The following is a 26460-nucleotide window of genomic DNA, read 5'->3' as shown; positions in this document are numbered from 1 at the left end:
GACAAAGTTTTATTTAATATTAATTTAATATATCATGTATTTTTATTCTAACCGAAAACAATTAGTTATTAAACGTCTAAATAAAAATAAGTTTGAGTTTTGTTTTGACATTTTTTCCCTAACTAAATTGTGTATTTAGACAGCCAAAAAAATGGACAATTTTAAGCATGTGATTTCTATATAATTACACTGGATCGTCGGATTGTGGTGAATACTCGTGTTTACTTATTATTTTAAAGAATATTTTTGTTGGTCCGTGGTACCAATTTATTTTAGATTACGGCCTTCGTCGTTTGGAAATAAGCAACGTCGTATTTGGTTTGTTCCGATTCATGTAACATATAAACTATCCAAACTCAAAACTTATTATTCAGCACTATCTATTAAAGTTTAAATATTAAAATGCATATTTGCCTCGGTAAACTTAAAATATTTAAAAATTACATATTATTATTAATGGGCCTAAACGGTAAGGCCAACAGAGAAGCGCCCTTTATGCAATTTTAATAAAATACAACAAACTAAACAATGCTCCATGAATCATCAATCATCATCAATCATTTCGGAGTTACCTTTCCATTTTTGCCGAATCGGAAACGCAAAATTGAGCTACGAAAAACCCAAACTTTGATTGAGTTTTGAATTCATTAACACGTGTATGTACGACATCTTCTTCTCCTCTCACAAACCCTAATCTCAACGCACGCTTTCAGAAACAGCCCTGTTGTTCTTGTTGTATTCGATGTGGTGGTGATTCGATTTTGAAGGCATTGGAGCTGCTAATTGGGGGTTGGTGTTGATCTGATCTAACATTTCTGAGCTTAAAAATTATTTTGGATTTAATTTCAGGCTGCGTAAGCGTTTCGTGAAGCAAGCCCACCAAATCTGAGCTTAGTTTGAAGCTAAAAATTCAAGCTTTGATGAATTTCCTCAGTTAGGGAAGTATAAGGGAAGATGAGGATTCAATAACTAGCAAAGGTTTTTGATGGGTAGGAGAGAATCTTGGTTACATTTGAAATGAGTCGGTCTCCATCTTTCTCTGTGAAGCCTGAGCTTAGTTTAAAGCCTGATCCTGAGTTTTTGAAACGATGGATTCATGCATTTTGCATTATGAGGTTTGATCTTGAGCAAGGGCAGCTTTTAGAAGAGTGTTATCCACCTGGTTGTCTCTCACTAGAAGAAGAAATTGAGGTTTCATTCAATTCCTTTCCTGATTCTGTCTCACAGCATCATAACCGCGCAAGCATACATGACTGCATTTTCTTTTTCCGGTTTCGTAGACCGAAGAAGAACACTGAGGAGAGAGATGGTAGTGATAAGTACTTGTATGGTTATGTGTTTAATAGGCAGAGGCATGATGAAAGGTTGAAAAGGGGAGGTGAACAGAAGTCTGTGGTGATATTATCGCATACGCCTTACTCTAGTGTTTTTAGGCCTTTGCTGCAGATCATTGGCCCTTTGTATTTTGATGTTGGAAATAAGGCTATTCAACATATTGCTGGTTATGTCTCTATGTGGCCTGCTCCTGTACCCGGTAAGCTAATGGAGCTCCCAATTGGTAATGCAATGCTTAAGGTGAACTTGCCGCCTGCTCATAGCCTTCCCTTGGAAAATGGCGTTTTGTATGAGGAATCTTCATCTTCCATGGCTCCTTTGCTGCCTACAAATCAGTCTGTTCCTCAAGGTCTTTTCCATGATGCAGATCTTTTTGGTATTTACCGGGGGCTATTGTTGCAGCTATGGACATTATGGGAATTGTTACTTATAGGCGAGCCCATCCTTATCATAGCACCAACACCTCCGCAATGTTCTGAGGCAGTTGCTTGTCTTGTGAGTATGGTTGCCCCACTATTTTGTAGCGTCGACTTTAGACCATATTTCACTATACATGATCCAGGATTTGCTCGACTAAACTCACTCCGAGAAGGAGACACTTTCCCGCCAATGGTTTTGGGTGTCACCAATCTCTTTTTCCTTAAAGCTCTTCGCAATATCCCTCATGTTGTCTCAGTTGGAACCCCTGCTCCAAACTCAAACCGTGTAGCCTTTACAAGTAGGTCGGCTGGTAAACTATCTGTTAAAACTGAAGGATTAGGCGTCCAACAGCTTTCATTAGGAAGATTCTCTCCTACAAATCTGCTAAATGCAGTAAAACTTAGACGCGATGGACCTCTGTGTCTGATGACAGAGCACAAGGAAGCTGTTTGGACCACCTACTCTGCAATAACCAAGCCAGACACTTCTATTTTGAATAGACTTATTGATGCTGGGATGTCACCGAGGGTTGAGGAGTCAATGTCAGTTGTTAATAATGAGATTCTGCGACGCCATTTCTTGGAATTAACTACAAATTTCCTGGCACCTTTTGGTCCATATTTCCAGGTCAATGCTCCTTCCGATGGAACTTCCCCGTATGTTACCCCTCCTTCGCTCCCATCATTCGGTGCAGATGAATTCCTTTCAAATTTATCTGGGAGAGGTGTAGGGAAGTTTTTGTCTAAACGCATGAAATCCAACTGGCCCGAGTTGTATAGGTAATAATATAGTCCTTGTATTTATTGTCTCATTCTGGTCTAGCAGTACGTAGTTCCCTTGCTAAACAGTTCATATTCTTTCAGGCGGTTTCTACAAGGGCCAAACTTTATGCCTTGGTTCCAAAGACGGCGTGCTGTTGCCGAGCAAGAACAACGTAGATTATGGAGGCTAGCTAGAATGAAAACTGATATGAGACAGATTACGTCTCAGATGAATGAATTGGAAGCTGTGGATTCCTTCAATGCCATTGAGAAACACATTAATGAGGAAGTCAAGGTATGTTTACTTTACCTTTTGACTCTTAAATTTTATGTTCATGTTACTTATGTGCAAGATTCTTTGATTTAGGTCTGAATGCTGTATCTTATTTGGAAACTCACATGTAAACATTATCTTTCTTTTTTGTGCAAACATGCTGGAGAGATGTAGATTTCATCTAGGGTTGCTATGTATTGCTCTGCATATTATAACTAGTTCTCTCTTCAGCAGACCTCGAGCTATTATGACATATCAAAAACAATTCTTTTGCAGTCTCGGGAATCAGGAGGAGGAGGTGCCGATTTGGAAGGAACGTTTCAGAAACTGAAGAAGGATCTACAAGCAGTGTTCAGTGTGCTTCCAAGGGACATGCAGCAACTTCTGCTTTTAAATCCGCAAAGAGCATCCCTTCTTCAAGATCCATCAGATCTCCAATGAACCCTCTTCTTCACTAGGGCTTCCATGAGGATTCTTCTGTTTCTCATTCATTCTTTTTGACTTATTCCAAAAATGAAAATTTCTTCATCTACCCTAATTGTCTACTCGTTTTTTTCCTCTTTACATGTCTCACGAAACATGAGAATCACGCAACACCGAATTCACTGATCACTGCTGTAATTTTCCTACTTCGTGGATACAGCAGTGAATGAAATGTGTATCGTTCTTTCATCAGAAAAACATGTAACTATGATTCATATTACGACAACTGAATGAAATGTGTGACGCACAAAGTTCTATGCCAAATTCCTCGTAGCCACCCAACCACTTCAGAGTTTTCCAATGGAATGGAGTAATTCACTGGATTCATAGCATCTTCATGACAAACATTATTATATATCATACTGCTGAAAAAAGCATCTCTCACAACAGGATCATTTCATCATGAGACCAATCTTTACATTATATGTACACTATCATAGTCAATCAATATAAGATTGACATAGAACACACATGAAACTCACACACAACAACACAATACAACGACATGCACCAAACTCTATGAGGCATTGACCATTGGCCATAGATTGGTTCTAGCTTCTACTGTACTTCCTTTTTCTTCTTCTTCAACTTCATACCTTTCGGGCTGGTTTGCCTCTGTTGAACTGGTGTCGGTTCCACAAGCAGAAGCCGCGACATCACATATCTCAAAAGCTCTTCGCGGTGAGAGAATGTGAAATCAAGGTGAGCATACTCAAACTCATTAAACGACACATCAACCTCTGCATCTCTCATCACCTTGTAGTGTTTCTTCACCATGGAAGACCGAATCACCTTGTCATTCCTTCCCGCTACTAAATCCACAGGCACATCGATGAACTTGTAAGACTCCCCTAGATCAAGCGGTTCAGGAGAGCCATAAACCTCCATGTTAGCTGATCTGCTTCCATAATCATACATCCTGAATTTACCGGTGTGTTTGATCTGAGCAAGATGTTTCGCCACACGGAAGGAGACAGCTGGCATGTCATTCATGTTGTAGTGAGGCAATCCTAAGACTCCGACCCAATTCGAGCTGTCTCCACCAACTACATAACTCATTAGAGTTTGGACCAGTCCACCAAGAGCAGGATAGTTGTGAAAGTCACGAGCTAACTTGTTCAGAAGCATCCTGAAGAATCTTGTCGGTATGTAGAAGGCAGGAATGACGCAAGCCAAAACTGGACTAATGAAAAGGAATATGTATTCAACTAATGTGAAACCTAAGTTTGAGTCCTCATGAAACCCAGCAGGTGAAAGTAGGATTAGTCGCGAGAGTCTGTGTGGCTTCTCCTTGATTTTTTGAGTAATAACATACATCAGAATTGCAGCACCGCCTAGACTATGACAGATGGCACAGAGCTTAAAAGGCTCCTCCAGGTTGATTTCTTCATCGATATTGGGCTGGGAGAGCTTGAGTTCTGTAGTTTTTATTTCATGAATTTTTTCTATCATCGCTGGGATATCCTCAGTACCGTGCTCGTTAATGGAGTATCGCCAGAACCTGCAGTTTGTTCAATACCAATGAACATTTGTACAACTTGCAAATATATATACGAAACTCCGCTATCATAAAGAAACCAAACAGTGCATGTAGATAAAGTAAGAGGTGAACTTTAAAACAATAACTCACTCTTTTGAGGATATGTTCTTGTTCACATGATCTCTTGAAACTAAACCCCGAAAGTTACCCAGAAAAACATCATAGCCTGTAAAAGAAAAGAGTGTACGAAGCTGATAAATCGTTTCTGCGTGTGAAACATGAAAAATTTGAGGCTTAAACCTTGGTCGTACGCAGCAAAAGCAGGAGATCCAACAACCCCATTAGATACCCATCTAAGAAAAACACGCAGAAGAGGAAAAGAGAAATCAATAATGTTTTAGAGAACATATATTTGATCAAAACCTCAGATGATAATAGGATGTTCAAGTAAAAACTGAAATCTTATTTATAAATAACTGAATGCACTATCCCTCTTAATCTCACCAAAAGATTTTCCGAAATCTAATCTTGTGTCTTGAGAAAATCAAACACACATGCAAAGTATGAGGGGAACAAATTATGAAAATAAATTTCCACTCGGGTATAGCGTCGGGAAAATAGAAACACACCTGGAATTTTATGCTACAAGAATATAGAAAATAATACTTCCTCACCTATATTCAGCTTACTAAGTTTGCAAAGTTTACGAGTCATCTAAGAACTAAACCATGAAACTTACCCCATCGAAGAATCCAAAACCCCATGCTGCAAAAAAACAGCTTTCCTTGCATCGCGTCTGCAAAGACAAGGGAAGCATTCAACAATCACATTTTAAAAAAGAGACAATAAAACAGGAATGGAAAGGATACCCGAGTGAGCATAATATCTCACAAGAAAGTTATACCTTGGTATCCTCTCCAAGACAAGAACATATCCGTCAGATGTAACAACACGAATAGCTTCGTAAGGATACCTACCAAATGTAAGAGAGAAATTAAGTAAATATCAAATACTTGAGAAAGAGAAAAACAAATATAAACATGAGATACTGAATCTGCACATACCCCAGCTCTGTTATGACATCTTTACACGTTCGGGTATCTGTGTTCATAGAGTTGTATAAGTGTGTGGGCTGTTCTACGGGCCTTTCCGTGGGAGATGGATCTGTATCTCCTAAAGTAGCAGTCAGCACAGTTTCATCATCTGAAACGTCACCATGGTGTCTTTTAGAGCTGTGACTGGAAGGTGAGAACCAAGAAAACAATATTGCGAAAGCTTCTGATGGAGAAAGGAGAAGATGCGTAGCCTTGTGAAAAAAATCAAATATTGCTTCTATGCATATCTCGATAGCAAGATGAAGATCCTGAAAAAATAAAGGACATTAAGAGGCTTTCCAGAGGAACATATTGAATATATTTGTTAGTGCATCCACAAACCTCAATAACTCCGCGTCTTCGATCAGTAGCTCTGTTGGGAACATCATGGTCTTTGCTAGAGTTGGTCTTGCTAATACGAGGTCTAGATGAATGTTGGTGTCTTCTTGGGCTCGAAGGAGCTCTTGAACTTCGTTTAAAGAACAAACTCGTGAAATATTGTGGTATCCACAGCAATATCCGTAGAGGAAAAATCAACCACCAAAGAATGAAGGTAATCCACTCAGTCCAGTGGCATTCAGAATTAGCAGAAGCGCTGGCCCAAGAGAGGCGTGAGCTTTGAGATGATGGTGATGCAGGCAGCAGCGGACCATCACTATCTTCTCCAGAAGAATAGTCCAAGCTTGAAGTATCAGAATCAACAGAAAGCTCATGAATGAACTCATTGAAAGAAGAGACCCCACTGCCATCGAAATTGGAACAGAGTAAAAATTAGCATAGTATATATATGAAGAAGAAGAAGAAGAAGAAGAAGAAGAAGAAGAATCACAACAACAGAAGAAGAAGAAGAAGAATCATCAAAGGAATCAGGAAGAAACTATACTTATGCATCCAGCGAGGTAAACGTGGTCCACGAAACGTAGGCCTGAGTTCCCAGCCATGAAGACCTTCAAGAATATTAGCCTTACCAGGGAGAAGGGTCAACAAAAGAGCAGATACACCGTTAATGCATCTAGCAATGTTATTCAAAGACTCATATGTAACAGTTTTCACTGATCTGCACTAAAGGTCAAAACATAACCCGAAAGCATAGTTAGTTTAGGCTTGTTAGAACGAACATCTCTAACAAGAAGACAAACCCCAAAAAGAATGAGAATAAGAATACGATACTATGATAGAAATAGGATTAGTCTAACAAGAACAACATAATCCACCAACACAAAGAGGAGGATCGATGACTTAATAACCCAAAGAACAACTGAACCAAAAACACAAACTAACTTTTTAAAGCAAAATCTATCTTTCACGGAGAGATCAAGATCAACTAAGAAATTATAAATGCAGTGATACGAGAAGAGAAAAAACTCACTCTTTGGTAACAGCGAGAGCGTTGTCTACGATCCGTTGCATGACTCCTTTTTTTTTTTGAATCAGAAATTTTTTGAACGAAAACACAATCCGATTCGTCGATTTATCGTCGTTATGCCGCAAAATTTTCCAGGAAAACGACAAAGAGAAAGAAAGAAGAAAAAAACTTTATCCACCTGAAAAAAAAAAACAAGCACAAAATTTTTTTTCGAGAATAGAAGAAATCTCGATGCTTGAGAAATTGACTAAATCGCGCGATCTCTATAGATTTATTGCCGATATTAAGGAAAACGCAAAGACCCACAAGAACCGCGCGATCCCAGAATCCAAAATTTCCAAAAATTGGGAGAATCAGAGAGAGAATCCCGATTAAAGTCGGCGATTCTTGCCGTCCAGAGGAAGGATCTGTGTAGAGAGAGAGAGAGACCAGATGCTTGACACGTGGATTTACATTATTGGATCATATCGAATGGTTAACATGTGTATTTATATCATTGGATATAGTTTAATGTGACAAAAAATTACGACACGTTTTTTTATAATCCAACAACGTTTGGAGACGGATAAGGTCAATTTTACCAAAAGACACACACACACACGTATTCCTAACAAGTGCTTGTTGCTTCATTGAAGACGTGTTTTAGCTTTACCGACTTAAATTTGCATATCCTACATAAATTATAAAGATAAATAATCTCTACAACCCGAACTACTAATATATTATTACACCCACCAATCGAACAAATTTCTTGATCTCAATCAGCTTTTAAGGGCATTTCCTCTGTATGTAAGAAGCTCCATGCTCTTCATACCTGTCATGTACACATTCAAAACCGAGCTTACGAGTTCAGATCTACACAACAAATCCAATGTGTCACTTACTCAGACTTGGAGAACCACATTTGCTGGAATGAACTTAGTGCTGCCAATATACTCCCTCCTATCCACACACTGCACATATATAGCCCATTCGCTTTACCAAAAGAAACATATATTATAAAAGCCTCTAAGAGAGGAAGAAGTAGTTCTTTGTTTTGTTCAAACCTGAATCTCCTTTCTGTTGTGTTACCGCTTGCCAACACTTTAACTCTAGCTGATTGAGGAGATTCCTACAAGAAAGCCAACATCTTATTTTTAGCCATATTTTGTATATTATAAGACAGCCTATACTAACTGGGATAAGAAAAAATAAAAGAGAGAGAGAGAGAGAGAGAGCCTTACTTCTACCAAGTCCTTCTCGAGGCGTTCTTTAAGTTGTTGCATCGATGATGTTCCACCAGCCAGCTGCAACAAGTAAGGAGAAAGGAATGGCACTGATATTATATTTTACAGATTCAGCTAATGGAAAATAACAGATTTGAATTAGTTTTCTTTTTACCAGTATGCTACTATACAACTCTCTGCGTATATCAGCATCACATTTGCTGATGCTCTCTATGACCTGTAGAATTGGAAAAGTGTTTTTTTTTAAAAAAAAATCTTTTGGTTGATTAAAAGGGAAGTGGGATTGTACAGGTAAAGAAAATACTCGTACCATGTGTGGTAACCCTCGAACAGAATGAAGCATGTCTGTGTTATTCTCCATTCCAGGAATAGTCTAGTAATTTGCAGGAAAACAAAAATGTGGTAATTAAAGAAAAAGCCTTTTGACTGAAAATCAGAGGGAAACTGGGAGCACAAGAGAAAGATGATCTAACACATTGGTAGAGGCGAAAGTTTTATCACAAAAGTTACCTGAACTATGGAAGGATTGAATATAACATCAGGGACTTTGAATCTATCAGCACCAATTTCAAGTGTTCTGTATTTCAAGCCAGGAGTTAATAAGATGATGTGATTGAATAGAGAGAATAATCAAGTTTCCTGAGGAAAAAAAAATGAATACTGCCTCTATGTCAAAAATAGTAGTAGTCGGTAATTTAAACTTATGCTTCAAAGCATTTACATTTGGAGCAAAAATAACAACAAGAAGAAACAGATAAACTGGGGCTTACTGGCCATCAGGAAGCTCGTAAGTCGTTGGAATGTTCGAATATGATTTGTCTGAAAAGAAAATTAAAGTATCAGGCTAATAAAGCAAGTTACTATTCATTACACTTTCAGGTATCTTTGTCCCTGTGTCTTCTAAGCAGCAGAACATTTCAGCTTCCATGTAAGGTGTGAGATGACCCAAATTAATATTATACTATATAACCAATGATCAAGCAGAAACTAGATTTCTCCAACTACTCTAAATTGTGACGAATAGCAAATGAATTAGAACAAAGAAAGACAGGGAAAAAGTCATACCATCATAGGGAGTGTCTGGAACTCGACAAATAGAATCCTTGATATCACTTACTATCATCCTCTCTGTTAAATAAATTAAACCACCAAGTCAGAAAGCAAAAAAGGTTTTAAAAGGAGGGAGCTAATATTAATTACAGACCTGACAGAAGAGTTTGTAGCTTTCTGTGGTATCAGGAACTTCTACATCTGTAACCTGCAAGGACTCGAAGGGGTGAAGTGAGATATAAATTTTCTGACTCTTCAGTTTCATTGCCTCTAAAAAGAACCACATCTACAGATTTATTTTTCGAATGATAGATTGAAAGCTGCAGTTTTAAACGTATATGTAACTCAGAAGCACAGAATTACCTGAAATTCTCCTGGTCGTATTTCCTTTCTCTTGAAAGAGTATCTAGGTTTTATCTGCAAAAGAAGGAACCAGTAAAGATCAAAAGAACTGGCTCCAGATTGGTGCGACAATAGTTGTAACTTACTTTAATTCCTTTACTCTCCAAGCTTTTCAGTAAGCAATCAGTGAGAAAGTCTCCACCAATTGGAGATGATATGACAGCCTGTGAATAAAAGTTTTGTTATGAAACGGATGATAACATATCACAATTCAGCGCTACACTACTGTTTAAAAAATGGGACTTTCCAAAATGCACAGATCAGGAATGAAATAAAATATGGACAGACTTTTTTCAGCAGGAACAAATCGAAACAATAGAACCAGCATACACACAGACTTGACTACTACCTACTACCAAATTGAGTGATACATATACCTTTTGAAGAACATAACCGTCATGCACTGGTGAAATAGTCGTGGATCCTCCACCACTGAAAGGGGGAAAAGTGTGTATACGATCAGTGCTTCCCAGAAGAATCATACAAACCGTAATTAAGGTACCCTTTCACCTATTTTTTAATGTATATGAAAAGCCTATTTTACGTAGTTTTTTTTTATGCTGCGTTTTGCAAATAATACTAGACTAAACAGAAATGATAAAAGAGTGGAGAAAATTCTTTAGCAAGAAGGTAACTACAAGTCTACAAGCACTGCTTCCAATTGCATAAGACAATATAGAGGATCTAAACTTGAAAATATGATTAATTCACAAGTCTTTAAGATTTAACCATACCACACTGAGAAAAAAGTTACAACAGAATGACATGGCACAGAAGAAAAATTCAAAAAAAGTCGAACGTCCACTGGTCTTACCAGTCAACAACCAAAGAAGTAGCTCACCCCGAAGCAAACGATGTAAGAACCTAGCATGCGAAGCAAGAGCAGTAGGAAAGTAAAAAAAACGGAAATAGACATTTCAGAATCTAGAATAAACAACACCATTACACCAATATCAAAAAAGTGATAGCACATGGTAAATGAAAATACCGGATTTTTTGCTGTGAATAATGCTGGCACTTTGTATTTTTCAAACATTATCTCAGCCGCCCTGTTAGACATATGATACATAAGAGATAATAAGTTCCAGATTCCAAGATGAAAACAACATTGATATAAGATAGAGAAACCAGACTTTTCTCTTTGCTGCTGTGAATTCAAAGGGGGCTCTGCTAGCAGCATCGGGTGCTCCTTGGGATCAATCATTAGACAATTCCTAAACAAATAAAATTTAAAACATATGAGTTCATCAACCAACCGCAAATGGTAATGAAAACGTTAAAACAATCAAGACAAAAAAAGACGAATAGATTATACGAGTTACCTAAAAGCATGGTCCCATACATTGTCCACCATATGCCAATCAGTTACAATTCCATCCTTTACGGGTGACACTATCTGGAGCACACACACACATGGAGAAACAAGAAAATCATCCCTCGATTTTAACCAGCTTGAAGTTTGTAACATTAGTTCATAACAAAAACCCTGACCTCCATTTGATCACGGCGATAATTCAAAGCTTGAGACCCAAAGTAAAGCTTCCGTTTGCCCTTTTCATTATCAGACTCCACGACATTGGCTTTTGCATCCTCCACATTAGCAGCATCATCAATATCCATTCCAGTTCCATCTATTGCTCCAACAACCTTATGACACATCATCACAACAACAACAAAAAAAAAACCTGAACTTTCTCGAATTGCTTGCCCCACACTAAAAAGAACCTAACTTTAAGGAAAATAAAGTCAATTGCAAACAAAGGAAGTTGGAGGAATGAGAAACTAAGACTTACGGAGGGGAACACGGCTTTGGGGGCATCTTCTCCGGCATAACCAGCTTTGCAAGTGTGTGAACCCAAGTCAACTACAATAGCTGACACTTCATCTTTCCAACAGATACGAAACCCACCACAGAAAAAAAAGTTAAGACCTTGACGAGACGAACTCAAGCGAAAAGGAAAAAGATGTTGCTAACTGAATTAAGGGAGGGATCAAATAAAACTTACCTCCGCCGTATATGGCTGCCGAGAATGCGAGTGGCGGAGAGTGGTTTTTCTCTACCGGAGCTTCGTGAATTCGTCGGAGGGTCTTCTAAGAATGAAACGGAAGTAACTGTTGAAAGTAAGTTTGATTTTGTCAGGATTTCACTTTGCCTCAGGATTTCACTTCTTATTAATAAAGAAGAAAAGGACTGAAACGAAAAGCCTGAATTTAGAGGGACTAAAACTAAAGAACCTGAAAATAAAAGGACTAATCAAAAATGTGAAAAAAAAATATACGCCGTTGCCGGGGATCGAACCCGGGTCACCCGCGTGACAGGCGGGAATACTTACCACTATACTACAACGACTTTGTTGGCTAAGTCTCCCAGTTCTAATTTATAAATAAACACTTAATAAATGTGCTAAAGAGTTGGTTAATGGGATTCTGGTAGCTTTCTTTCTTCTATTGGTCAAACACGAAACAAGAAACATCAATTGCGAATGAACTCAAATAATACACAAACATGAACCAATTTGACACACATCATGTGTGCAATAACAATACCTATCCACCGTCTCACACCAAACCAATTGATTCTAGCCTTAAGTACTCCAAAAGACCCCCTACTATCTACAAAACAAAGAAGAAAGAAAACTTAAATCTCCTAGAGAAAATGGCTTCTTCTACTCCCTTCATCACTCTTCTAGTTTCCTTGTTGTCACCATTCTTTCTCCGACTGGTTCTCGCTCAAGTACCATCTACATGTGCCTCCAGACTGCTTTCCTTAGCTCCATGTGGTCCATTCGTTCAAGGCTTTGTCCAGCTTCCGGCTCAGCCTTGCTGTGACAGCTTAAACCAGATCTATAACCAAGAAGCAAACTGTCTCTGTCTCTTCCTCAACAACACATCTACTTTATCCCCTGCTTTTCCTATCAATCAAACTCTTGCTCTACAATTGCCTCCACTTTGCAACATTCCAGCCAATTCATCTTCTTGCTCCTCCTCCTCCTCCACCGCCCCTGGTACGTAAACGACACTTCTACTTTGTCCTCTGTGAGATTCACTGTTTTCATGAAGCTTATGAAAGTGTTTTCTGTTTATAGTAGGAGGGGTGCCTAGTGATTCCTCCTCTGTTGCTCCACCACCTTCCTCCTCTGTTGCTCCACCACCTTCTAGCTCAAATGGTTCTCAAATCTCTCTAGGTAGAAAGAACAACTCTTGGGTCGCAGGTAAGCCACTTTTTACCAAAGTTTTCAGTGTCTGCTAAAACCAAAAACATCAAAACAATTAACACTCAACAAAAACTGTTACTTTTCACTTTATTCAGCGTCTCCAGTGGCTCAAATGGACCCAAGACCCACCAGTTTTATGGGATTAGGCTATGGTTTGAGATCCTCCGGCTCCAAGTCTGAGACTCACCTTATCATCCTTGCACTCGCAGCGGTTCTACCAGCCACTCTCCTCCTCATCTGAGTCCGTCTGCATTAAACTACCATCTCATATTTAGTTACTCTCTCCTGTTGTATTTTCTCTATGAATTTAACATCGACTTTATTGTTCTACGTTATTGGTATGTTTCCGAAAGAGTAAGCAGTTCTTGAAATGAAATCACAAAAACAGAACAATGAAGAACAATACGCTTCCTTTTAGCTTTTAATTCTGTAACATTATAAACACAACCAAACAAGATCAACTTGGAATATGGCTGTTTTAAAACACCCCCAAAAAGCAAAAAAAAGGTTCAGTCTTTATAATCCTTTCTCTAAACACTGAATGAACTGATCACACTATTCCAAACTAGGCGCCACTTCTGTTGGGTTGGACTCGAACACATCTTCAGAGTTGGAACTCTCTGCTTCATCAAGAAGGTCACGAGATTGGATCGCTTCTTTATACACTGGCGTCTCTTTGAAATCCGTAGCACCTTCATTATACGTCCCCGCCGCAAGTCCACCGGAGATTAGCTGTCAAAACATTGAACACCATTGTGAATTAAATTGACTTAACTTAAGTTGAGAGGAATTGAATTATGAGTATTGAAATGTTACCGCGAAGAGGATTCCGAAAGCCCATAAGTACTGAACGAAGAACCCTAAACCATCCCACTTCTCACCTTCCCAAGGATCTGTTTCAAGCCCAGGAAGATCCTTAATCGCAAATACCGGCGCGTCTTTTGGATCACCTCTGAATCGAGTATTCACAACCGTCCTATCTCCACCGTCGTCTTCCAAGCTGATTTCGATCTGAGACGGCGGATTCTCGCCGTCGTAAACGCCGTTGTTTTCTTCCGGCTGATCCTTGGTCGTCGTAGTGGGGACGAGGCTCCGACGCTTCTTGCTGTCGAACCGACCGGTCTGTGCGGAAGGTTTTTTGGCGGCAGAGACAACGTGGTGACGGGTTCTTGACGGAGAAGGGAAGTTTACGAGTCGGAAGGTGAAGAAAGGATTACGAGAAGAATCCGTTAGGTCTTTACAATGGATTCTAGCTCCTCCGCCACCGCTGCTCACGGTGAGAGCCATTTCTTTTTGTTGTGTGGATATGTGTGAGAGAGAGAGGGAAGAAGCGAGAGATTCGAAGAAGATAAGGAAAAACAAATTTCGGGTCTTATTAAACCCGACCCGATCCAACTTGGCCCGCTTCTTTACTTTTTTTTTTTTTTTTTTTAACATAAATCGAAATTATCATAAATTCCACAATACAACAATTTAATACAGTCGTGTGAGAAACATATTAAAGGAAAAGAAAAAATAGACCATAATTTGAACTTTGATTGACCAAAATCATTTGTTTAGTCCTAAACTAACGACATGTTGGATAAACCCATCTAAATCCTTAACGGAGCTCCCATGTTCTTGGACCGCATCCAACGCTGCTTTCCTCAGCTCCACCGCTTTGATCCTCTCCGTTTGCTTTCCGGTCACGGCATCTTCGAAAACTCTAGCTAACTCGTCCGGGTCAGGAACCGTGTCTGGTCCTTCGCAAGCACGCACGCCCACTCTCAGCTGGTCGACCACAAGAGACGCGTCTGTGTACTGGTCTGCTCTCATCGGCCACGTCAGCATCAAAACGCCCGCGACAACCGCCTCCATCACGGAGTTCCAACCGCAGTGCGTTAGAAACGCTCCCACGGCTCGGTGACGTAGCACAGCCACTTGTGGAGCCCATCCTCTGATCACCAGACCTCTCCCAGCCACACGATCGTCAAAGCCGTCTAGGATGTTTCCACGTGTCGAATTTTCCTCGACGGGCTCCTTTACGGCCCATACGAAATGAACGCCGCTTTTCTCGAGCCCAGAAGCGAGCGCAAGAGTCTGCTCCTTGGTCAAAACAGCTTGACTTCCAAAGCACACGTACACCACGTGGTCATCCTCACGTGCGTCTAGCCACGACATCACGTGATCGACAGAAACCGAGTTCGGCCCACCGCGATTATCACCGGATACTGGAAGAATTGGTCCTACGGCCCATACACGATCATGGCCCATCTCACGCTTAAGATGCTCGAGATAAACACCTTCCATGGCGGTGAAAGAGTTGACGACGAGTCCCCAACTCGCCACGTTGTCTCTAAACGAGTCTCTCACGAATTCCCAAGTTGGATCTCCGCGAACGTAACTTCTGTAAATCGAAGAGACGTGAGACCAAGGGTATTTCGGACAATTCGGGATCTTGGGAAACTCGAGGATCTCGTCATCGTCATCGTCGTGTTTCTTGGTGGGCATATCGATCCACAACGTATTGAGGATGCAGCAAGTGATAGCAGCGGAGGGAGAGAATTCGAGACGAGGGATTCCGAGGTTCTGGGTCCAGCCAAGGAAGAAATCAGAGACGATGGCTACAGGAGGAGAAGGGTGAGAAGCAATCCAAGAGAGAAGCGGCGCGTGGAGATTACCAAGCGCGTGGATCATTGAAGGGAAGGCGGAAGGAGGTAAGTCTTGGACGTTTTCGACGCCGGGAGGGATCGAAGGGTGAGAAGGAAAAGGGAGGATAAGTGTTTCGATGTTAACTCCGGCGGAGAGAAGAGGAGAGAGGAAAGGGAGGTTCTTTGGGGTGAGTAAGACTGTTATGGTTAAGGCGGCGCCGCCTCGGAGAGCTAGGCGGTGCGTGAAGTCGAGGAGGGGAATCAGGTGGCCTTGCGCCGGAAATGGAAAGATCAAGACATGAGTCTTTGTAGGAATGTTCTTTTCCTCCGATACTCTCAATGTCATAATGACACTTTAGTTAACTTTCTTGTTTTTGCCGGAATGGTTATTATTTGGTGGAGCCAAGAGAAGAAAGAGAGGGATTTAAATAGAGATGTGTTTAGTGCTAACTGTTGTTATAATTGCCGATTTGCGTTACCCAATGTTATCCCAACACTTACAGAGAAAATGCTTACGACTCTTTTGATAATACCGTGTGGGTCTTTTGATTTATTTAGCATCCAATCATACTTGCGAAGAGCCCTAATTGGGATTGAACATTTTTACGTAACGCCTCTTACATTGTTTGCTTATTGTAGCAAAATGGATCCTCGCTCCTCATAGGTACACGTCCGAAAACATACGATTTTGGTATTAACTTTTTTTAAAGCAGAAAGAGTAGGTACAATTCGTGGGTAGGTACTTTACCCATCAAAATGTGTGTTGGTACAGTAAATATTGGAAACAGTTTCAAGTAAGCAACTCTATGTGTTGGGTGCTTTGCCTAAAATTTGCGTAGTTACAAATATTACTGAATCTACTTCAAAGCTCTGGTTCACAGGCCTCCTTTAGCATTCAAAAGCCTCAAATGGCCAAGATAGGTGACTAGGTCCAAATGTTTGGTGCTAAACCCTTTAGTCTCCTCGTCAGTCATTGACAAAGCCGAGTTCACATGCGATAGCAAGATGGTCGCTTCCCCATTTCTGCAAATTTGCATCAGTCAGAAACTTGTAGGCAACTCTCCCAACAATCATGATTTTTTTACCGTCTAAATTGAACAGAGATTTTCCAGTCTTTATAGGGAAATTATTAACTCAAGCAAGCAAAGGTTCAGAAAAGAAAAGATAGTTAGCCACTACTTGACCTAAAAAAAACATATGATACCTCACTTGGTAGTCCGCATGTTCTTGTCAAAACATCAGTTGGCAAGGTTTCAAGAACCCTGACAGGAACAAGTTCCTTTGTGTGCCTGATTTCAATTCCTCAGATTAATGTTTGGGATTGTATAAAATAACATAAGCATATATCACCTCAGACTTAACCATATATAATCAAAAGCTCTAATCAATGATATCAAAACAGACTTACCATATATAATCAACTGTTCCCAGGAACCTGGAATGATATATTGTTGCCAATGGTTCACCGCGTTGATCTCTCGTTCTATGAGTACCCTGAAGATCTCAGGTTTTAGCATACTAAAAGGAAAGCTACAACATCATACAATATGTTCCCCACGTTTCACAGTATCTATTAGAAAAGAAAGCCACAGCTCCTAACGGCGTTCTGAGTTTGTATGGATTTTCTATTCTTGAGGTCAGGGAAACCTATTTTAGCATTCCTGTAATACAGATTTCAATGCTTTCGATACGCCCAGAAGTCGAGAACAAGAAACAAAAACACTTACAGGAACTCCACTATATGCGCTATGAAGCTTCAGTTGATGTTGGACATGAGTGCTTGCTTGACCACCAGTTGCAAACTGTAGTTCTTCCTTGCTCCATGCATTGGGTAGTGATCCGGATGCGGATACTGCAGCACTGAAGAGAGGGGAAGTTGTTAAGTTAGACTAAATTGAGATAAGATCTGAGGAATACCTAGTTGATAAAGCACAGACCAAAGAAGAGATATAAGTAATCTATCAAAATATCAGGTGAACCGAAAGGGAACGCAGACACATTACCCAGAAAACCAAAGATCTCGGTGAGTATCAAATTACCTAACTGCATACCGTTTTCTAAATGACCTCTTCTTTGGTTCCACTTCAGACTGGCCAGAAATTTGCCTGCGATCGTGTAATTGTGTATCCAACTGGAAAAAGGAAAATATAGAGTTTATTCTAACATTTCCAGCAAAGAAAGGAAAAAAATGTTGACAACGAAAGTTGTAAAAGAAAGAGTCCAGGACCCTCAATGGAACTCACATCAGCTGAAGCTATGAAATCGTATATTGCACTCTGTCCAGCATTTCAAGATTAAGTTTTAGAACACTATCAGCTAAATCTGTGACAAAAGTTGGTAAAGAGATAACCTGTGGAGTGCTATTCAGATCACCAGCAATCGCCACTGGAATATTTCCCCATTCTTGTGATAACTTGTAAGCCTTCTCCAGAAATAGTCTTACCTAAAAGTTATGACATATCAACTATTAACTAAATGAGCGAGCTACTAGAATTTCAATGAAGTTTCATCTATACTGCCAGGCATAGATGTACTGATATATACATCAAATACTACCAACTAAAGAACTGACATTTCCAAACTCAGTAGCGACAACAATGCTCTACAGATTCTAAGGATAAACGAGTTTCATCAGAATTTTGTAGGGATCTAGCATGATATACCTGGCCTAGCTTGATATCCCCACGCTTAGGATTGAACAAGACATGTATATTCCCAACTACAAGCCGTCGAGGACTTAAAGATGTTTCAAATATCAGGCAACGAAACATGAGAGCGAGCATAAAATTTAGTAAGGATCTTACAGTAACATAAATATTCACTCCAGTAAGGGAATCAGAAGAGAACTCAGACATACTCTGAAGGTCGTATACTTAATTTAGACTTTGGGTCTTTATGGTTCATCTGTTCCGTAGTAGACAATCAAATAAAATAAATTAATTGACAAGGATGAAACTATCGAAAATTGAGTAATTAGCATTTCTGCAAACACAACAGGAGGGGTAAAAAATCTAAAATAACCCCAACAATGAAGATGCATCTTTCATATCTTTGTGTGCTCCTATAACTAAGGAAAATCAGAGGAGACGAATATAAAGCAATTACTTTAAATGGTGCATACCTCTAAAACACAAAGTTGAGCAACATTGTTTCGCATGTCAAATCTATCAAACTCTATATGTTGATAGTCTAGAAGTTTAAATCTGCACTCACAACAGAAATATATCACGAATGATGAAACCAGAGAGTAAGAGTCTAACAAAATAAACAACACTGAGAAACAATTAGAAAACGAAGCTTTAAGCGTTATAACTATATACAATTGTGAAGGCAATGTCAAAGCTGATAACATCACACAACATGAACAGAGACTAAAAAGAACTTGAAGATATATGATTTCCCTCGCTCCAGTAGAGAATTATTCCCTTTAGACAATTCAAATGGCTAGATTCCTGACTCCGGCATATAGAGACTTCCCAGTTCCCACCACACATACAAAATGACCCTAAATGGAAACAACAGAACTTACAATTTCTCTTTCCAGAATATAGCACAACCATCACTCGCTTCTCCAGTCCGACTCTAAAATAACACTAGATATATGAAAACGGCACCAGCAATGCATAAGAGGTAATAAAATCTTTTGACTCGTATATACCTTGTGAACACCTTGAAATCCCCTATTTTTAAGAATACCATCGAGATCATCAAAACGGTCAACCTCCTGCAGTAAAATTGGAACATGAGAATGCAACCAGACTTCTCTTTGGAAATAAATGGAACTAAAATAAGCTCTTCTCAACATATAGTAGCTCTAGGCAGTTCCACTGTTATTTTATTAATAAAGAGAACACATTTCTCAACAAGAGAGTAATGAACCATACGTAAGGGAGATACATAAACCCCTGGAACTTGCCTGAAGACATAAGATGCTTGCATTATAGCGACTAATCTCCTTGCAGATGAGATGTTTCCGTCTACTCCACTCTAAGTGCTTCCGGGGAACGTTGTAATACAAGTCCATGTGGTTGGACGCATTGTCAACACCAAGTAGATTGTACGAAACTAAAACTACTTTATCTGAAAATCGAAAAGAAAAAAAAAACAAAATTTTTTAAAAAAAGGAATGTGATACTTGGTGAATTAATCATTTATTATTCCGTGGAGATTGCAATTGCACAGACCTTGGAGATTTTCAAAATTGGTAGCGGAAAACACCCATTCGCGCTCACCGGAACTCGAGATTATCTCCTTTGTTCTCTTTCGCCGCCGCCGAGAAGATTTGGTAGGCCTAACTGGTTTACAACTACGCCGGCTTGATCCCGGCGCAAGAGGACGGTGAGGTTTTAGGGTTATTGACTCATGTCTATACGACGATTTCGAAATCGAACATCGCTTCCGCTTGGTGACGGTGATTGAGTTCCCCGTCGAGTTCTTTCGCTCGTATTTACTCATGGCGTGAACTATCGCATTTATTCTGTGAAGTTAAATGGATTAAGACAACTGCACAACAACTAATACACGGCGGTGGATTAATAGAATTGGAGAAGAACATAGACGAAGTTGAGATGAAGCAGAAGATGAAAAATCAAAAAAAAAAATAATAATAATTAATTCTCACCTCTCACCAAACAGAGATGAAGCAGAGACGAATTATTCGATGTGAGAACTGGTCTCAGTGACACTTCCGTTCCGTCGATGTGAGACCTGAGATACTTCCGTCGTCGATGTGAAGCCGTGAAAGAAGGATGCAGAAGAAGAAAATCGTGAAAAAAAAAAAAAAAAAAAAAAAACAGAGGCGGAAGTAAAATTTAGGGTCAGGAAACCGAACCGAACCAACTTACAACGAATTTTAACTGTAAATGCTGTCGATCAATTTTGCCTTAATAACCGAATCCAAACCGAAATTTAAAAACCTCTATTCGGTTTGGCCCGGTTCGACAAGTAAACATCAAATGGATGTAAAATTAAAAATATGGTAGCATCAAATGGATGTAAAATTAAAAATATGGTAGCATCTACAAGTAAACAATCTGAAGATGTGGTGCAAATCAGTGGTTAAAAATCTCTTGGAATTGCAAGGTAAATCAATCTTTATGCAATTGAGAATGTTGTGTAGACGGACTGATTGTGTATCCCTGTGATGCATCACTGCCCACGATCCGACGGAGCCTATGAGTTCCCAACCACTGAACCCCATATGAGTGTACTTCTTCTTTATATCAAGATCAATGGGCGTCGATTTCTCCAAACCTAACTTTTTTATCAACATCCACAAGCTTCATGTAAAAAAAAAAAATAATAAAAAAAAATGATGATGCTTTTTTAATACTGTGAAAACAATGAATTTCAAACATGTACATCCAATATTTTTTTCATCTCCCATTTGACTATTTTTGTAACTTTGTTGTTGCCCTTAACAAAGCCAACTCAATATACATATTTAAGTTCTTAAAAACAGTTATGATTCTAACATGGGGCATTTTTACAAACATATATACTAAATATTACAAGAAATTTGAAAACATTCCAAAGTTATGGTATTTTGTGACTATTATATACCCCAATTCCATCATTCACTATATATGATGAAAATAATTTTGAGTAGTCACTAGTTATTACTAAAATCATCCCACATGGTCACAATTATCAAACTAAAAAACTTATGAAGAGACAATTTTGTTTGATAAGTCCGATAATACTGTTTTTCTTTCAATTTTGTTTCGAAAAGTCATCGTTTTAGTTTTTAATGTGTTAGTAAGAATATTTAATATTTTTATGCTCAAAACAAAACCAAATAAAGAAGCGATAATCTAGCTTTATATATATCGAATTCAATACTCCTGCATGTCTTACGTATTGGTGTCCAAGAGATATATAAATTAACTTCTTTAGTGGTATACTAGTATATATATTATAGTAGATTAGGTCCGGGTAAATACGCATGAATGAAATGTTAAGAAGTATTTTAAATATTAATTTATATTTTATTATAAAAAGAAAAAAAATGATTTAGAGTTCATAAACTTCATCTCATAATACAATTTTGATGTATATTACATCATAATAAAATTAGATTTTTTTAAAAAAATGTAAATGCGGCAAGGGAGGAAATAAATAGTCGACATGTCAGCATTTCGAAGCTATATTAAACACCCAACTCATATTAATAATTTTCTTATTCTCCGATTAGTTAAAGAGAAAAATAAAAAATATATAAAAATCACTAATAATGGTTTACATGGATTCAGATTACGGAGACGAAGGCGGGTAGGATGACGAAGACGACTGAGAGAGTGGCCGCAATCAAACTTGTGAAAGAGAGATCGGAAGAGACCATTATCTCCTGCGCTGCTCCCATTGCGAAAAAAAAAGAATCGCCGAGCGACAGTCTTCGGCTAAATTTGGTGATGATGTATGCGACGGAGAATCAGGGAAACTTGTACATTAACAATATTGTAAAAACAAGGAATTTGAAACATGTACAATAGGTGTTCAATATCTTTTTCATGTCTCATTTGACTATTTTGTAACTTTGTTGTTGCCCTTAACAAAGCCAACTCGGTATATTTAAGTGTTAAAAGATAGTTATGATTTTAACATGGAACATCTTTATAAACATATATACTAAATTTTATAAGAAATTTGAAAACATTTCAAAGTTATGGTATTTTGTGACTACTATATGCCCAATTCCATCACTCACTATATATGATGACATTAATTTTAACTTTTACAAGTTATTACTAAAAATCATCCCACATGGTCAAAGTTATCAACTAAAAACTTATGAAGAGACAATTTTGTTTGATAAGTCCGATAATATTGTTTTTTTCAATTTGGTTTCGAAAAGTCATCGTTTTACTTTTTAATGTAGGTGTTAGTAAGAATATCTAGTATTTCCATGCTCGAAACAAAACCAAATAAAGAGGCAATAATCTAGTTATATATATATATCAAATTCAATATTCTTATTCTTGTATGTTTTATTGGGGTCCAAGAGATATATAAATTAATTTCTATAGTGGTATTTTGGTATATACTGTATTATACTAGATTATGTCCGCGTAAGTATGTATGAATAAGAAAAATATGTGAAATGTTAAGTAGTATTCTAAATATTAATTTCTATTTTATTTAACTTTTTATTAAAAATAATAATTTAGAGTTCACAAACTTCATCCATAATACAATTTAAATTTATATTACATCATAATAAAATTAAATTTTAATTCTACTCACTCGATCTCAATCGATAAGACTCACAACTTTCATATCAAAAAAATAAGTGCTGAAGTAAAAATTTAGGGTCTAGATTTAATTTGGTTCAGGAAAACCGAATTAACCGAGAAGAGGTGGAAAGAAGAACGATCAAGAAAGAAAATTGTGAAAAAAGGCGGAAGTAAAACCAAACCGAACTAACTGAAAACCGAATTAATTATAAATGTTGTCGATCAATTTTGCCGTAACAACCGAAATCCATAAACCTCTATTCGGTTCGGTATTGCGAAATTCTAGGGAAGATGAACCCACAAATTTTTCCTTCTCAAATTATAAGTGGGCCGACTACAACCATCGACCCCAAGATCTTTCAGTTACAATTATAGTTCAGTAACTTCAGTTACCTCAATTAACAAATATAACTGATTATCATCATACATTGCTGATTAAAAGTAAATTACAAGACGTCAAAATTAAGTGACGTCCTCTTCACGAAACGACCTTTGATTCGAGGTCTCTGCTCGGCATTAAGTTTGCGAACCTCGTATCTTATCTTCTTCGCGAACAACCTCGTCCTCCGTTTCTCTCTATACCTCAACACCCTCGCCTCTCTCTCCACATCTGATCCTCCTCTGTCTCTCCCTTGCTGGCGTGTCACTGATCCGACGGCCGACGCTAGCTCTTCAAACCCACCCATCACATGTGACGGACACGTGTTGTTCCCTCCCAACTGGATCAATGACTTTAAACGTTAATCTCGTATATTTCAATCTGCTTAATTAGCTCAAAGTCAACGGATTAGAGATGAAAGAGATATTACCAAACAACCGTCGAGATTAAACTCCGGTTTGATTCCGGTTTCCCACGGTGAACCATGATTATCCCAAGCACTAATCACAGCTTCATAATCTAATCTCAGAAACAAAGTCGTCTTTCTATCTTCATCCTCACATGTTTGTTGATCTGATCCTCCATGTTCACACTTGACTTCTTCTTCTTCCTCATCTTTGACCCTCTTCAAATCCTTACTATCAAACTCAAACCCTACGTTAGTCTCTTCTTTGACGAGTCCACTACTACTGTTTAATTCCTTGACTCGCAAGAAAGGTTGTTCTTCCTCAAGTAAGCTCTCCACGTCCATAACGATTTCCCCAAGATCCATATCGAACGGCAAGAACCCAATTAAACCTTCATCGTCGTCCATGATTGCCTTCTCGATCTCTCCCAAGTCTCCGCTGCTAGTGGTGATATCGACTCCATCAGGAACTAAACCGAAGCTGTTATCATCAATCACCATGTCTGAGAAAGGATCAAAAACCGGTACGCAACAGTTTAGACTCTCTTCGTTCTCGTCTGTAGAAGAAAACGAGAAAACTCCTTCTTCTTCTACACCAAGCTCCGGAACAAGAGGATCGTTAGAATTATTCACATGTTGAATCTGCAACAGCTTGCTCCTAGGCGTTCTTGCCTTTCTCCTGAACCCTTCATACCACACCGACGTAGTTTTGTCAGTCGCCTTTGTCTTCATCAGAAGCTCCGGAGACGAGGATGATTGTAACCGGACACGTTCGTGACGTTTCGCCAAATTGTTAGCCGAGTGGATCGAAGCGTCGCAGCTTTGGCATAGGAACGCATCATCGGCTGGGCAGTACCAACTAGCACGTGAAGATCTCTTCATGCACACGTCGCAGCCACGCGCCGCTGTCTTCCCTCCCGTCACTCCAGCGGCTCGGCTCTCCACCTCGACCACCATCTTTATATATATAGTTACCTCTTTGTGTTTATTACACAAGGGAGATAATTGAAGAAATGGAGAGAGGCCTTGAGAAGAACCAAAGAGTTTGTTTTATATGGTTTTGCAACGAAGGATGGGTGGTCTGTGTGACGTCTCGAATTTCTATTGGTATTTTCATTTTTTGAGTGCTACTTTAAAACAAATAGTTGCATTTTGTGGTCTCAGTTATTTGGAGAGGGAGATAGTAATGGAAATTAAGCTCTAACAATCTTATTCATATACTATGTAGTTGTATTTTGGAATAAGGATTTTTAAATAATTTTCGACTATCAAATACATTACTTAATTTTTTACAATTAAGCATATACCCGATTGTCTTAATCAAGGAATTTTGAGAATGAACTATGTACTTTTTGTCTCTCATGTTTCTAGGATTCAGTGGCAATAAGTAATACACAGTAAATTTGGAGATAACACTGTTGTAAATGAGTGTTTTTGTTGTCGGCAAACACTGTTGTAGATGGTAAATATCAACTTATCAATTAAAATAATTTGTGGCGCTCTATGGCAATATTAAAAATAAAATCGGAAAATTAAAGAATCTGTGGTTGTTGGATCAAAATGAAACTTCAAGTAGGACCTATTGGTGATTTAATTCTCCATTCCTATTGGATGAAATATACGGCCATCCCCATTATTTCACCCTGATTGGTTAACACTCTTCTATAGAGATTTCTACGGGAGCCCACCTTCTAATTTTATCAGTTTTGGTTTCTCTCATTTATTTTTGTTTGGTCTTTTTTTTTGCGTTTGCATAACCGCACCGCAGCGTGTGACACTTTAAACGCAGAAAGTTATATTTCCAATAATAGCATATATAAGATCATTTTTTATGCAGACAATATCCTTTTGAGGAACTTCAAACAAACGTCCTTTGAAGTTTGGTAAAACATACAATATTTATTATATCTAATATCATATTTGATTATTTTTCAAAAAGTATATGTCACTGAAAGTGTAGAATTGTTGCGGATCTTCTGAAATTTCATCCCAAGATATTACATTGCTATTTTCTAATAACATTTGTTTGCAATTGCCATTTACCCATTTGAATCTTTTTATATTATTACTACCTACTAAATTAATTATATATAATTTATTGTGGATCTGACATAAGGGGAGCCATGGATTTCTAGAGTCCTTTAAAAGGAAGGAGTTGATTGCGATTTGTGGTGGTAAAGCGACGTGCCAATACATAAAATTAATTCAAGAGGTTGTAATTGACTTCCTCAATTTTTTTTTTTTTTTGGCAATTTTGCAGTTTACGTCGTCCATACACACAAACGTTAATTTACATATTATAAAGCAGCCAAAAGAAAGAAACAACGAAACAAACAATTTTGAAGACTTTATATAAATTAAAGAAAAACAACAATTTTACGCCACATGACACAAAAACCATTGAACATCTTTATCAGACTTGTTCCTCTGCTTTACATGTTACATCTTACACCACCATTTTATTTACATATACAAAGACATGATATACATACCATAAATATATTACGAACAAAGTTGAAATCTGCACATATTTATGAGATAGGTTTTACGATCAAAATATAGTGTCGTGAATCTCATGTATTGTGAAGGTATATATTTTACATATAATATATTCATTGACGAGTGAGTATCGGTTTCTGAGGTGGAGGCACGTACGTACAATAGGCTTCAGAGGCTTTATCTCTCTATCGGGATATATATATTTTCA

At 38.4% G+C, this 26460-nt stretch overlaps 7 protein-coding genes, 1 non-coding gene and 1 pseudogene across 28 annotated transcripts; 2 read left to right on the top strand and 7 right to left on the bottom strand.

The window, feature by feature from the left end:
* The first annotated feature begins 477 nt into the window (after window positions 1-477).
* LOC104702094 (uncharacterized) lies at window positions 478-3537 on the top strand. Its single transcript, XM_010417919.3, has 3 exons — window positions 478-2534; window positions 2619-2811; window positions 3067-3537. The coding sequence occupies exons 1-3, from the start codon at window positions 1018-1020 to the stop codon at window positions 3229-3231; spliced, it is 1875 nt and encodes a 624-aa protein (XP_010416221.2). The 5' UTR covers window positions 478-1017; the 3' UTR covers window positions 3232-3537.
* A 70-nt stretch (window positions 3538-3607) lies between these two features.
* On the bottom strand, window positions 3608-8027 carry LOC104702093 (uncharacterized). 2 transcript variants are annotated; one of them, XM_010417917.3, is made up of 9 exons: window positions 7217-8027; window positions 6731-6904; window positions 6190-6589; window positions 5818-6116; window positions 5658-5726; window positions 5493-5549; window positions 5054-5106; window positions 4904-4979; window positions 3608-4774 (listed from the first exon to the last, which is right to left on the bottom strand). In XM_010417917.3, exons 1-9 carry the CDS (start codon window positions 7255-7257, stop codon window positions 3832-3834), a joined length of 2112 nt encoding a protein of 703 aa, XP_010416219.2. In that variant the 5' UTR covers window positions 7258-8027; the 3' UTR covers window positions 3608-3831. The 2 variants fall into 2 exon arrangements, with proteins under 2 accessions (XP_010416219.2, XP_010416220.2); XM_010417918.3 differs by having other exon boundaries at window positions 6731-6909; window positions 7217-7722.
* Window positions 7958-12399, bottom strand: LOC104702092 (actin-related protein 4-like; annotated as a pseudogene). Its single transcript, XR_015562001.1, has 20 exons — window positions 12364-12399; window positions 11898-11982; window positions 11685-11776; window positions 11383-11538; window positions 11214-11287; window positions 11025-11105; window positions 10880-10940; window positions 10706-10755; window positions 10269-10323; window positions 9978-10055; window positions 9853-9906; window positions 9644-9697; window positions 9505-9565; window positions 9210-9258; window positions 8950-9016; window positions 8750-8812; window positions 8594-8656; window positions 8437-8499; window positions 8260-8324; window positions 7958-8166 (listed from the first exon to the last, which is right to left on the bottom strand). The product of XR_015562001.1 is annotated as an actin-related protein 4-like (transcript).
* TRNAD-GUC (transfer RNA aspartic acid (anticodon GUC)) lies at window positions 12170-12241 on the bottom strand. The gene has a single exon. It is a non-coding gene; the product is annotated as a tRNA-Asp (tRNA).
* On the top strand, window positions 12375-13509 carry LOC104702091 (non-specific lipid transfer protein GPI-anchored 10-like). 2 transcript variants are annotated; one of them, XM_010417916.3, is made up of 3 exons: window positions 12375-12896; window positions 12981-13103; window positions 13202-13509. In XM_010417916.3, exons 1-3 carry the CDS (start codon window positions 12398-12400, stop codon window positions 13345-13347), a joined length of 768 nt encoding a protein of 255 aa, XP_010416218.2. In that variant the 5' UTR covers window positions 12375-12397; the 3' UTR covers window positions 13348-13509. The 2 variants fall into 2 exon arrangements, with proteins under 2 accessions (XP_010416218.2, XP_010416216.2); XM_010417914.3 differs by having other exon boundaries at window positions 12978-13103.
* Window positions 13500-14549, bottom strand: LOC104702090 (uncharacterized). Its single transcript, XM_010417913.2, has 2 exons — window positions 13923-14549; window positions 13500-13838 (listed from the first exon to the last, which is right to left on the bottom strand). The coding sequence occupies exons 1-2, from the start codon at window positions 14541-14543 to the stop codon at window positions 13662-13664; spliced, it is 798 nt and encodes a 265-aa protein (XP_010416215.2). The 5' UTR covers window positions 14544-14549; the 3' UTR covers window positions 13500-13661.
* A 73-nt stretch (window positions 14550-14622) lies between these two features.
* LOC104704861 (flavonol 3-O-glucosyltransferase UGT89B1) lies at window positions 14623-16328 on the bottom strand. Its single transcript, XM_019227803.2, has one exon. It carries the CDS (start codon window positions 16080-16082, stop codon window positions 14655-14657), a length of 1428 nt encoding a protein of 475 aa, XP_019083348.2. The 5' UTR covers window positions 16083-16328; the 3' UTR covers window positions 14623-14654.
* A 94-nt stretch (window positions 16329-16422) lies between these two features.
* Window positions 16423-20594, bottom strand: LOC104702089 (carbon catabolite repressor protein 4 homolog 5). 18 transcript variants are annotated; one of them, XR_015562336.1, is made up of 15 exons: window positions 20358-20555; window positions 19921-20250; window positions 19653-19816; window positions 19395-19460; window positions 19266-19318; window positions 18858-18939; window positions 18594-18640; window positions 18400-18472; window positions 18087-18179; window positions 17980-18012; window positions 17776-17867; window positions 17464-17596; window positions 17145-17219; window positions 16941-17025; window positions 16423-16759 (listed from the first exon to the last, which is right to left on the bottom strand). XR_015562336.1 is itself a non-coding variant. In XM_010417912.3 (15 exons), the coding sequence occupies exons 2-15, from the start codon at window positions 20189-20191 to the stop codon at window positions 16703-16705; spliced, it is 1335 nt and encodes a 444-aa protein (XP_010416214.2). In that variant the 5' UTR covers window positions 20192-20213; window positions 20358-20594; the 3' UTR covers window positions 16423-16702. The 18 variants fall into 18 exon arrangements, 12 of the variants coding, with proteins under 12 accessions (XP_010416214.2, XP_019083350.2, XP_019083349.2 ...); XM_010417912.3 differs by having other exon boundaries at window positions 17145-17230; window positions 19921-20213; window positions 20358-20594; XM_019227805.2 differs by having other exon boundaries at window positions 17145-17230; window positions 17788-17867; window positions 19921-20213; window positions 20358-20594.
* Window positions 20595-23260: 2666 nt separating this feature from the next.
* On the bottom strand, window positions 23261-24979 carry LOC104702088 (zinc finger protein CONSTANS-LIKE 7-like). Its single transcript, XM_010417907.2, has 2 exons — window positions 23778-24979; window positions 23261-23687 (listed from the first exon to the last, which is right to left on the bottom strand). The coding sequence occupies exons 1-2, from the start codon at window positions 24708-24710 to the stop codon at window positions 23415-23417; spliced, it is 1206 nt and encodes a 401-aa protein (XP_010416209.2). The 5' UTR covers window positions 24711-24979; the 3' UTR covers window positions 23261-23414.
* Between the last annotated feature and the right edge of the window lie 1481 nt (window positions 24980-26460).

This window comes from Camelina sativa, chromosome 7, assembly GCF_030686135.1.
Source record: "Camelina sativa cultivar CO46 ecotype springtype chromosome 7, ASM3068613v1".
NCBI classification, from domain to species: Eukaryota; Viridiplantae; Streptophyta; class Magnoliopsida; order Brassicales; family Brassicaceae; genus Camelina; species Camelina sativa.
The sequence above is the reverse complement of the archived record's forward strand: the minus strand, read 5'-3'. Positions and strand labels throughout refer to the sequence as shown.

What these genes read in the sequence shown, in the direction of transcription:
- LOC104702094 (XM_010417919.3), top strand. Translation starts at nt 1,018, where the DNA reads ATGAGTCGGTCTCCATCTTTCTCTGTGAAGCCTGAGCTTAGTTTAAAG. An exon ending in AACTGGCCCGAGTTGTATAG is followed by an intron (nt 2,535 to 2,618) that starts GTAATAATATAG and finishes ATATTCTTTCAG; the next exon opens with GCGGTTTCTACAAGGGCCAA. An exon ending in ACATTAATGAGGAAGTCAAG is followed by an intron (nt 2,812 to 3,066) that starts GTATGTTTACTT and finishes ATTCTTTTGCAG; the next exon opens with TCTCGGGAATCAGGAGGAGG.
- LOC104702093 (XM_010417917.3), bottom strand. Translation starts at nt 7,257, where the DNA reads ATGCAACGGATCGTAGACAACGCTCTCGCTGTTACCAAAGA. An exon ending in GAAGACGCGGAGTTATTGAG is followed by an intron (nt 6,117 to 6,189) that starts GTTTGTGGATGC and finishes TTATTTTTTCAG; the next exon opens with GATCTTCATCTTGCTATCGA. An exon ending in GATGTCATAACAGAGCTGGG is followed by an intron (nt 5,727 to 5,817) that starts GTATGTGCAGAT and finishes TACATTTGGTAG; the next exon opens with GTATCCTTACGAAGCTATTC.
- LOC104702091 (XM_010417914.3), top strand. Translation starts at nt 12,398, where the DNA reads ATGAACCAATTTGACACACATCATGTGTGCAATAACAATACCTATCCA. An exon ending in CTCCTCCTCCACCGCCCCTG is followed by an intron (nt 12,897 to 12,977) that starts GTACGTAAACGA and finishes TTCTGTTTATAG; the next exon opens with TAGGAGGGGTGCCTAGTGAT. An exon ending in GAACAACTCTTGGGTCGCAG is followed by an intron (nt 13,104 to 13,201) that starts GTAAGCCACTTT and finishes CACTTTATTCAG; the next exon opens with CGTCTCCAGTGGCTCAAATG.
- LOC104702090 (XM_010417913.2), bottom strand. Translation starts at nt 14,543, where the DNA reads ATGTTAAAAAAAAAAAAAAAAAAAGTAAAGAAGCGGGCCAAGTTGGAT. An exon ending in CTTTCGGAATCCTCTTCGCG is followed by an intron (nt 13,839 to 13,922) that starts GTAACATTTCAA and finishes ATGTTTTGACAG; the next exon opens with CTAATCTCCGGTGGACTTGC.
- LOC104704861 (XM_019227803.2), bottom strand. Translation starts at nt 16,082, where the DNA reads ATGACATTGAGAGTATCGGAGGAAAAGAACATTCCTACAAAGACTCAT.
- LOC104702089 (XM_010417912.3), bottom strand. Translation starts at nt 20,191, where the DNA reads ATGAGTAAATACGAGCGAAAGAACTCGACGGGGAACTCAATCACCGTC. An exon ending in AGAAAACGGTATGCAGTTAG is followed by an intron (nt 17,597 to 17,775) that starts GTAATTTGATAC and finishes CCCTCTCTTCAG; the next exon opens with TGCTGCAGTATCCGCATCCG. An exon ending in CATGCGGACTACCAAGTGAG is followed by an intron (nt 16,760 to 16,940) that starts GTATCATATGTT and finishes GCAAATTTGCAG; the next exon opens with AAATGGGGAAGCGACCATCT.
- LOC104702088 (XM_010417907.2), bottom strand. Translation starts at nt 24,710, where the DNA reads ATGGTGGTCGAGGTGGAGAGCCGAGCCGCTGGAGTGACGGGAGGGAAG. An exon ending in TTAATCTCGACGGTTGTTTG is followed by an intron (nt 23,688 to 23,777) that starts GTAATATCTCTT and finishes TCATTGATCCAG; the next exon opens with TTGGGAGGGAACAACACGTG.